The sequence below is a fragment of the Wasmannia auropunctata genome, unplaced genomic scaffold (assembly GCF_000956235.1).
Source record: "Wasmannia auropunctata unplaced genomic scaffold, wasmannia.A_1.0 LD334233.1, whole genome shotgun sequence".
Classification (NCBI taxonomy): domain Eukaryota; kingdom Metazoa; phylum Arthropoda; class Insecta; order Hymenoptera; family Formicidae; genus Wasmannia; species Wasmannia auropunctata.
Window position 1 is genome coordinate 8943 of NW_012028657.1, and position 11339 is coordinate 20281.

General features: G+C 27.9%; 1 protein-coding gene across 1 annotated transcript; it reads right to left on the minus strand.

Annotated features, from left to right (window-relative positions):
- Positions 1 to 1170: 1170 nt before the first annotated feature.
- LOC105459008 (cytochrome P450 6k1-like) lies at positions 1171 to 7888 on the minus strand. Its single transcript, XM_011704667.1, has 4 exons — positions 7764 to 7888; positions 4694 to 4869; positions 3055 to 3424; positions 1171 to 1513 (listed from the first exon to the last, which is right to left on the minus strand). The coding sequence occupies exons 2-4, from the start codon at positions 4860 to 4862 to the stop codon at positions 1171 to 1173; spliced, it is 882 nt and encodes a 293-aa protein (XP_011702969.1). The 5' UTR covers positions 4863 to 4869; positions 7764 to 7888.
- Positions 7889 to 11339: the final 3451 nt, after the last annotated feature.

Consider the following 11339-nt stretch of genomic DNA (forward strand, 5'->3'; position numbering starts at 1 on the left):
AAGAATCAGTAAGTCATTTAATGAATTATGGATTTCAAAAGTAGAGACTTTAAGCTGTAAAATGCTATTTTGATCATTCTATTACGATCATTTTTTACGAAGTTACACTCTCTTGAAATTTGCCTATTTTTAGTGATCAGAATAGGTGACCCTTTAATTTTGACGCCGAGTATATATATGTATATGTATAATGTCCAGTTAATTGCCTGCAATAATTCGGGAAGTAATTCAGGACCTAAAAAGAAGGAAAAAAGGTTACATAAACATAGATCCGGAAATAAGTCATTTCCGAGTTATAACCACTTTTATGTTAATTAAATATACGTAATTCATTTTTTATAATTATAGTTATAATAATAATCATAATTGATCAAAATAATTCATTTTTATACCCAGGATTCACCATGTGACGGCATAGTCCGCTTGGGATTCCTGTATTTTATTTTTTTAATTTTTAATTTTTATTATCTTTGTCAATTTCTCTATATTTGTAGATACAATTATATTTTTAGAATGAAGGATAAACATAAATTAACAGATACTTAAATCAAATTTGGTTAATCAAATGTTAATTATAATAATTCGGAAGGATCCAAATGGTTTTCAAAGATTCGTAATTTCTTTTATAGAAGAATAAGGGCCTGCATTTATGCTGAAGATGATCATTTTGAACATCATATTTAATTCGATTTGAATAACTGTTTATGTTTATACAAATAGGTATCAAGAAACTGAAAAAAGAAGTAAAAATTAAAAACTAAAAAAATTTAAAAAGAAGGTTGCCAAGCGAACTACGCGGTGAATCCTGTAAAAAAATGAATTATTGTGACTAATTATGATCATTATTATAAATTATGATTGTTATTATTATTATAAAAAATTAATTACAATTTTTTTAACATAGAAATGAGTTATAACTCGGAAACAATTTATTTTCGGACTTTTGTTTTTATAACCTTTTTTCCTTCTTTTTGGACCCCAAATCACCTCCCGAAGTATTGCAGGTGATTTACTAGACATCCTGTATACAAATATGTATACACACACACATATATACTCATGTTAAAAAAGATTTAATTATTTAATTTACAAAATTGTAACGCGAAAAAGTATATATAAACTTTCAAAATAGTAAAACTATTGATAAAAGTATATAAATAAATTTATATATTAACATGATATATTGGTGGCCTTTTCGTCATCATCAGGTTCAACATAGCCCTTTTCCATGAGCTGAATAAGCAGATTCATAAAATCATGTCTGATGATGTTATGAGCTTGCCTGTATTCTACATTTTGTCGAAATATATTCATATAAAAACTGATGATGTTTCGGTCAGAGAAGGGGATAGAAAACATATCCATAATTTGTGGCACAAACACGAATAAGGCGGTCCAAATTGGATTTATTTCGAGAATTTTTTTTCCCTGAATCCGATACTCGTTATTCGGCTCCTTAATACAATTAGATTTAATACCAAAAACTGTTGACATAATTACATCCGTTGAGTATCTATTGATAAAAGTGATACATAATTTTTAATAAATTTTAGCAGATTCTGCCAAATTTCTTTGCAAAACATCTGAAATCATGAGAAACTTTACGAGCAAGTAAAATAAAGAATGCTTACTGAAACACAAGTGCTTTGAATAAATAATATTAATAGAAAGATTCAAATAAAGTAGCTATGAAATGGAGGTTAAAAGAGACTTTCAAGTATTTAAAAAAAATCTTTGTGTGATATACAGTACCCTGAAAAGTTTCCGAGCAAAAGTTTTATGTTTGAAGTTCTAAACCGTTGAACTTAGTGCAGTGATGTGCTAAATTAAAGAATAGATGTTTCATTATTTTAAGAGATATTTTGTATTGATTTTAAGTACAATGCATTCCTACTACTGTAAACTCTTAAATATGAGAGCATTTTGCCATACTAAAAATTGTAATGTTTGACGGAATGTACGAACTTGCGAGAATTTTTCTCGGGGATGCTGTTTGCAGCGTCATAAAGTTCAAACCTTCCTCTTTAATTTAAAAAAAAAATGCGAGTCGCTACGATTTTCTTTTGCAAAGTTATAGCATTTTAAAATAACCCTTGTATTTTTCTCATGTACGGTGGACATTACCTGATATGAACCACAGAGATCAGGATGGAAATTGGATTTTGCATATCGTGTATGTATGTGTGTGTATTTTATATACCCACAAATGCACACAATGTGCAAAATCTGATAGCCAACTCCCTGTGATGCACATCGGATAATGCCGACCAAATATTGCAATTTTTAGTATGTTAAACATGCTTTCGGATTTTAGAATTTACAGTAGTAGGGATGCATTAAACTTAAAATTGATACAAATAACAGATTATCTTAAAGTATCTCTTAAAATGATAAAATCATCTACTCTTTGATTTAGCACAGTGCTGCATTAAATTCAACGGCTTAAAACTTCAAACATAAAAATTTTGCTATTGTCCGGAAACGTTTCGAAGGTACTGTATATCTTCAACAATAAAAATTATCAGATAATAAGAATTAGTTTTGTAAAAGTTTCAAATAATATTAATTATAATTAATAATTATAAATTATTCATAATTGTTAGATTAAAAATATAAGATAATGTAAAGTTTTTTAATATTTTGATCGTAAGATTTGATAATGATAAATGATATTCATTGAGATATTACAAATTTAGAAAATCACAAGTTTGTAATGTAATAAAATTAATATGTTGCACTCCATAATTTAGAATATTTGGGGGCTAATATTTTGTGAATTCACTTTATTAAAATAAAATTAATATGTTGCACTTCGTAATTTGGAATATTTGAAGGATAATACTTTGTGAATTCACTTTATTAAAATAATAATATATCTTAGAATGGTCAAATAATTTCTTTTTTCAAAAGGATATTCGTTTAAAAATGCGTTGCTTATTCTTTTCTTGTTTCCAATGTTTCCACTAACGACTTCTACTTCTAATAAAGCAGTTGCTATTCTTTCACGTGCAAAGAACTTCTTTAATTAAGACAGTTTGTTTAAAACTAATTCACCTTGCAAACATATCTTTCATCTCAAAGGAATCTTTCATCTGCGCTTTGGTCTCCAGATACATTGCGAGCTCTTCACTACACTCTTTAAGAATCGAAAACATTTGCTTTATTTTTGCCGAAGTGAAAGTTGGCGTCATCTTGACACGCATATTCCTCCATTTATTTCCAGACATAAAAACCAAATGGTTGGATAATGGGTCAACTTTTTCGTTGCAGTACATTCCACGGTCATGGAAACTTTTGAATTCCTTTGTCAACACAATTCGAATGAGATCGAGATCAGCGATCAACAAGTTTGGTTTAAAAAGTGAATACATTCCAATAACACGATGATGCTTATATTTCATGTAGACATCATGGAAGAGTACACCTAATAAATTATATTTTTTGTTTAATTAATTCCGTATTTTTTTGTTTTAAGTAAAAATAAAATAAGCAACAGCATAAATCATTAATTTCATAAAGATAAAAATTTGTAATAATTAGATATAAAAATGAATTGTAAATAAAATATACACTGAGAAAAAAAATTTATTGCACGAACTAAATTTGTATAGTTGTTTGATTCAATAGTTAATTCAACATTTTTTTAGTTGCGCAAAGAAAGGTATAGTTTATTCATGTCACCTAACAAAATTTTTTAATTAAGAATTAAGTAATCCAACTTAATTAAATTATTTTGTTTGAAATACTAGTAGCATTTATTTGTGTTTGCATTCTATTTAGTTATCCAATATATTTGTAATATATTTGTTTAAATTCCAAGTATTAAACTGACTAAACGATGCTAATGGGGATAATAAATAGTGTGTATTTTTAACAGAACAATTGAGTTAAATACGATAAAAAACAAATTATTTTGTGTCATCGTAGTAACGTTTAGTTGAACGTGCCAGACGAAATATTTTGGTAAAATAAAATAAATTTTGCGTTTTTCAACAAATTTTTTTTCTCAGTATAGTAATTTTTATTAGTAATACAATTATTACAATTAAAAATAAACATAAAAATATAAATAAATGAATCCTCTCTTTAAAAAGGCATGTTAAATCGATACTTAAATCTATCGAAGCCTCTTAAATGTTTCGCACTATATTATTGACTTTTTTCCACGATAATGATTGGCTTTCTTGCTGCGCTGACTTCATGAGGGGCTGCCATTGCAAATTTTAACAATTATGTGTATTGAATTTAAAAAATATATATATAATAAAGGCTCTTAAAAATAAAGATTCGAAAAGTAAGGAAAAGCGTTATAGAGCCAACACAGGATGACTGTTCATGTATCTATTAACACCCAACATGTTTTATTAAGTTAAATGTTTAATTAAAATTAAAAAAGTTAATATTTCAAGGTAAAACTTATTGAATTAATAAAACACGTTAAGTGTTACACACATGAAAATAAATACGTATTAACTATAATTAATAAAAAAAATTTCATGCATACATATTAATTTATCGCATTGCTATCAAATTTATAGTTGCCAATAAGTTTTATCTTAACTTTTAACTTTTAAATATTACCTTTTTTCAATTTTAATTAAACATTTAAATTAATAAAACATGTTGGGTGTTACATAAAAATAAATACGTATTTATTGCACATACGCATGTAATATTACTTAGAAATACTCGCCTATTTGCGCTTTTCCAATTACGAGAGCTGTTAAATTTCCAGTTGGCACAACAGGTTTGACGTAAAAAACACCCTTTTTGCGCCAGAAATTAAATATTACAAACTTGTAATAAATATATACAATGCTTAGAACAACGACAAAAGCCCCGATTAATTCCGCAAGTACCATTGCAAATCTGAAATACAGAGCAACAAACAATTTTCTTTTAAAACGCTTATATTAAATAAGTTTTTATAAGAATATTGGTTTAAATTTCTTCTGTGTTACTAAAGCTAAATTATGTATAAATTTATATGCCCTTAATTATTATTATTATTATTATTATTATTATTTATTGCTATTGCACTAATACCGAGACATATCGAAGAATACAAGATTATGTCGATAGCAAGATGCTAGGCGTCAGCGACATGCTGCTATTACACCTACTGTTTTGACATTACGTATAGTGTTCATAAGTGAGTTTAATTTTTAAAAGTATTTATGGCAAGACATTATACAAAAAATAGTATATCAGCGGAAATACACACGTATTTATATACATGAGTACACGCACACTCATCCATTTACACACATCCTTACAGTATTAAGTCGATTATCGCAGAGCCATCACAGCCATCACATTCATTTATTCACGCACACAATGCACACTCATATACTCTGCATTAATTAATTATAATCGCATAGGTGCGCCGAGTTATTCACGTATGACATCTCTCATTACGAAGATATGGCCCGAAAAGTTAGTCCATCGTGCATGTATGCGGTGATAAATAATGCGGCAATAAAGCGTGCCATGAAAGCGCGAAAAACAGATAAGGAGAATTTGATGAAGAAAGCTGGTAAACTATTATAATATTTGACTGTGGTGTAGGAGAAAGAGGTTCGAAATTTAGCAAAATGATGGGATGGAAAGAACGGAAGGTCCTAAGAACGTGTAACAGGAGCATGTAAAGAGTTAAAATCGATGTTGGAAGGGAAGAGACGACGAAGGCAGGTGATAACTATAAATTCGTAATTTTCAATTTGCTGTTTATATATAATTCGTGAATATTATGAAGGGGCAAATTTATTAAGTTTATTGTTTATCAATCGATTAGCAAAAGCGGTTTTTTGATGAAATAATAGTGTGCGAATTATCATGAATTAGTAGATTCTTTTCTAATATTCTCTAATCTTCTTGTATAATATTTGTTTGCGTATAGCATATACTGTGCATAAAGATTCAGATTTGTTCCTATACATACATACTTAAAAAATGAGAGTGTTAATTATTGTTATGAACTTGAAATTGATATAATGTGTTTATTGTGGTAAAAAACTTCTATTCAATTTTTCGTAATAAAATCCTGTGAGTAAATATACATAATCGCATTCTTACGTTTGTAGAAATCATAAAAAAATGTCTCTGTAAATACCTATAGACTCTCGAGAATAGGAATTGTTAAAATAAAAGTAAATTTTTATCGTATTACTATCATGAAGCATCAAGAAATCATGAATGACAAATTATAAATTGCAAACTAGGAAGAATCATATCTGCTAACAACGAATTTCTGAGAATCTTATACGAATAGCGAATCGCGAATCACAAATCACTCATCGCGCGTAATCTGATGCTAATTTGTTGCTTGTGCCTATTCGGAATGCATTTATAAGTTACATCACTTATATAAATAATATTGAAACAAAATTTAATGAGAAGTTGTTGATATGAAAAAGGGTAAATATAATATAACAAGACGTTTCGATATTTATTAGCACTTCAAAGGCGTTACATGTAATTATAATATGTAGACTTATCAAGAAAATTTTCCGCTGATCAAAGTGTTACTAATGTATTAATGAATTTTTTATATACATTACCCAGATAGCACAGGTAGGATAAACTACCTTAGAAAACAACATCTTTCATATTTTCCAACTACCTTGTAGACTTAACAATAAGTAATTGGTTATTAAATTGTAATTGGTTATTTTGTTGTATTCTATTTTTAGTGATAGATAGAAAAAATGATATATATAAAATGCTTCACTGATATTTTACGTATTCTTACATTAAATAATTGAAGAGTATATATTATAATAGAAGAAAACCTACATTACATTGGCAGCTACATATGTATAAGTAGTGACTATCATAAACATGCTTAAAATATGCTAATAATACTAATATATATGATATATTAGAAGAGTCTAACATAATATCACAATCAATGAAATATTTTCGGGAAAATACTTATACAGGGTGTCCCATTTTGATGTCCCACTCCAAATAACTTTTTATTTTTGATCTTAGAAAAAAATGTTTCAGACAAAAGTTGTATGGCTATGAGGAGAACAAATTATAAACTAATGCACAATTGTAATTAATAAAATGGAAAATATGCAAGCACAAAATAAATTCTAAAAAATAATAATACATAATCAAAAATATAAAAAAATTTCTTTTTTGCTACCTTATTTCTAAAGTAGACTTATAAGTAGCTGATATTAAATTCTGTTACATATATTCTACAGTAGATATTAGATAACGCGATTTAAATAATGCTATACCTATTCATTATAAATTAGGCTCATATGTAGCTAATATTAAATACAGCTACATTCACTTTTGCTATATGACAGGTTGTATGTTATAATATAATACGTATTACTTGTAAATTGTGACGGACATACAGTGGACGATTGTGATCATTTATATGTAATATATTTTTATCTTGATATATATTTGTACGATAGTCTGCATATATCTGGGCTTAGTTTTGTTATATCCTGTTTGTGCGTCTTAATGGAAAGACGCCAAACTGACAATGAGTATATGCATCAGTCAGTGTATTATAATAATTAAAGAAAAATATTAATTTAAGTGTTCCGTAAATATACTTATATAATACATTTATTATGACATGATTAACTGCGAAGTATACGCTGTATATATTGAATGTGCCAAGTAACTTACGCTTTACAGATACAGAGGAGAAGATAAATTAAATATTAAGCAACGGTTTTACTTTGACATACATGGGCTTACAAAATTAAAAAACGTTCTATTCTTAATCTTCTCACCTGGATTGATCGTAGAAGTGTACAAAAATTACGTTTAACTGCAATAAATGTATACAAGTAGACAGTAAAATGGAATGTCAGCAGACTGGCAACAGTTCTGTTTAGAAGGTATCGGCAGACTGACATTGACTGACGTCGCATTCTGCATTTATTATATCGACAGACTTCATTAGGTAATATTCTATGCCAACTGATTGGCGGTAGAAATCGAGTAGGATCTGCTGACGGAACCTGATGGCAAATTGGTCGAAATCGAGATCTCTTTGCTTTCTCTTTCGTATTTAAATTGTGACATTTATATTGAAGGATCTTTAAAAATGACGTACCGTTTCTATTTTGTTTTATTTTATTTTAAACAAATAATTCAATATTAAATTATAATTATTATTATTATATATTAAATGCAAAAAAGAAGAGACAGGTATGTAATATTTGATAATATTAAATATCGTAATGTTATAATATTATAATATTAAAATTTAAATAAAAAACCAATCCAGGACAATGAGCCAGATATGATGTCAGTGCAAATAAAATCAAAACTTATTACAAATTATAATACATTAATTACATGACGACTCAAACGTTTCAGTTTACATTGAACTATTCTCAATCATAGTAAAGAAATATTTCCAATAAAATTATATGTACAAATCGTCAGAATGATCACTCGCAATAATTAATAAAAAACATATTGTCCAGTCAATTTTGAAACTGCATGAATGGTAACACTGTCAGTAAATTCATGAATATAAAAGAGTGGAAGGTCTCAAAAGGGCCATAATGAATCCTAATAACGACACAGATGAAAAGGTAATAAGTAAAATTTAAAAAAAAATTTTTTTAAGTGTGAGAATTAATTGAATTTGTAATTTCATTAGAAATAAATATAATAATAATAATAATAACACTTCTTTCTATAAAAATATAAATCAAATTAATTTTTACTTTTTAAAATTCTTAACTTTTTAACTTTCTCCTGTAATAAACTTATAGAACCTGTTTCTATCTCACTTTCATATGCCTATATGATACGGGCGCAGGTGATGCACAAACATATGGAACCTATTATATATTTTAATGCCGGTTCCGAAACGGTCAATTTTTGAAGAGGCTTGTAGAACAAGAATATTCTCGTTGTATGCCGCCAGACAGGACCGTCGATCCGGTAGATCGTCGACAGGAGACAGAAGCCGTATAAAAATAGTCAGGCCACGCTCATGCTCATGTTTGTAAAACTACAAATTTAATTATAAATAGTTACGTGTACCTGATTTGTGGATTCGTTCATACAGTTTCGAGTTATAGCAATTCACTCAATTATTTAGAAATAATAGCATCGAACTGCATTTAAAATTTAGTCAAGCTAGTGGACGATCCGGGACACCTGTGTGCAAACGGTTGCCTAGACAAGACATCGAGGATGACCGCCCTGCACGATCGCTAATGTCCAAACAAATTCTATAATAGTAGGCTTGAGATCTATTCTAGAGCGTTGGCTACATCAAGAGGCACGAACGAAGAAGATCGACCGAAAGCTCGACGACCGCCGTGCAGTGCCATCCGTGAGAGCAGATACCCTGTAAACGGAAATGGATTGAAATAATTTTTTTTTAATTTAAATGGATTGAAATTGTTCGAACCATAGATTGAAATGGATTGGTCTTTATAGAAATGCATTCATTTCCACGAAGGCCAATCCATTTCAATTCATTTCAATCCATTTTTGTTTGCTGGGGGGGATATTGGAATTGCGGTTCCAAGACGTACCCCTACTCCAGGTGCTCTCGTCCCCGTAATCGTATTTTTTTTGTTATGGGTGTGGTAGCGTGGGAATACTATCCGGAAGTGCAAACGGTGTGCAGAGGCGGGGGGAAGCGGTCCCGATATTTACAATTCTCCTAAAAAAAAGGCCAAAGTGTACACAGAATCGAAGCAATCGCGATAATATAATATTGAAACCAGTGACTACTGCCAGTGATTTTTTATTAAAAAAAAAAGTTTTGACTCTATTTCACTCTATTTTGACTCTATATCAATATTTTTATAACTTTTGAAGAAACTATTTCTTTCTTGTGTAAATAAAAATTAAGCTAAAAATATTCTATCGATAAATATATTCTATCATAAAAAATAAATCTGTAAATATATTTCAATTCAAATTTCTTAACTGTAATGTTGAATTATAAATTGCTTATTATAGTTCCCTCATTCTTTTGTGCAATAATTTAATATAATTTATTCAAATTCAATTATAATTAAAAGAGCGTAGAATTCAATCATTTTTCATATTATGTTTAGTGTGTATTATTATGTCCTTTAATATATTGTTATGTCTTATTATGTATATATTATTTGTTCCCGTATCTTACCGAGCTAAACTCGGATCGAATTAATCGGACTAAATTCTAAAATATTTTAAAATTTCTCATTAATTTCCAAAGAAAACTCATAAAATCTGAAGAAATTTAATATATGTAGATATATTTTTTAAATCTTCAAACTATGAAAAATTCTTAGAAATATCATAAAACATATTATTCTCAGGATTGTCAATAATTAATAATAATAATACTTAATATTATTAATTTATACTCTTAAATTATTGTTGAACTTACAGTATGACAATTTTTCCAAAGTCAACTGTTTAATTCAAAGAATATTTTCTAAAGTAAGATTAATTTTTTTCTACCTAGACTAATTTCAATTTCAGTTTAAGTTACTTTTATTTTTTTCCAGTTTTAAAAATTAAAACAAAAAAAAAGAAACAAATTAAAACTGACATTAAAGTTAATCTAAAAAAAAGTAAATCAAAATTTCTCATTTCTGGTAGAAATGAATATAAATTATACATATAATAAGTCATCCAGCTATATATTTCAGGATTATTCAGGATTAGATGGGATGTCAAAAACATTTCCATGAATATTTCGTCAAGAATATTCAAATTTTTATTATATCAAATATTTGTATCAAATATTTCTTTTCAGTATTTTAAGATACTTATAAGCGCATTGATTGATTAGGAAGATCAATATATTTCTATTCTAGCCTCAGCTAATAATTACGTTTCAAATCCGAACATTTAATCGGCGCGCAGTTTAACGGGTGTACATACATGGATTTCAGAAAAATTCATATAAAATTTATTAGGCATCTAAGATCCAGCCGTGATCGTAAAGGCGCTCTCGAAGTTAGTTGTGTTTATTCACTTCCGGGAAAAAAAGTTCCATATATAATTATATATAATTATATGCAAATTATGTCCATATATGTATCTTTCCTTTGTAAAATTATTCTTTAATTATTCTTTAATACAAAATTGATAATAATAAGAAGAAAACATAAAAAATAATTAAAAGAATACATTGTTTTTTTTTACAAAAAGTCAAGTTTAACGAAATAAGAAAAATTGTTCATATATAATTATATATGTGTATTTTTAATCCCTTATATATGATTCTACATGAGCAATTTTTCTCATTTCTTCGAACTTTAATTTTTGTAAAAGAAACCAATGTAAAAATTATTCTTTTAATTATTTTTTATGTTTCCTTTTTATTATTATCAATTTTG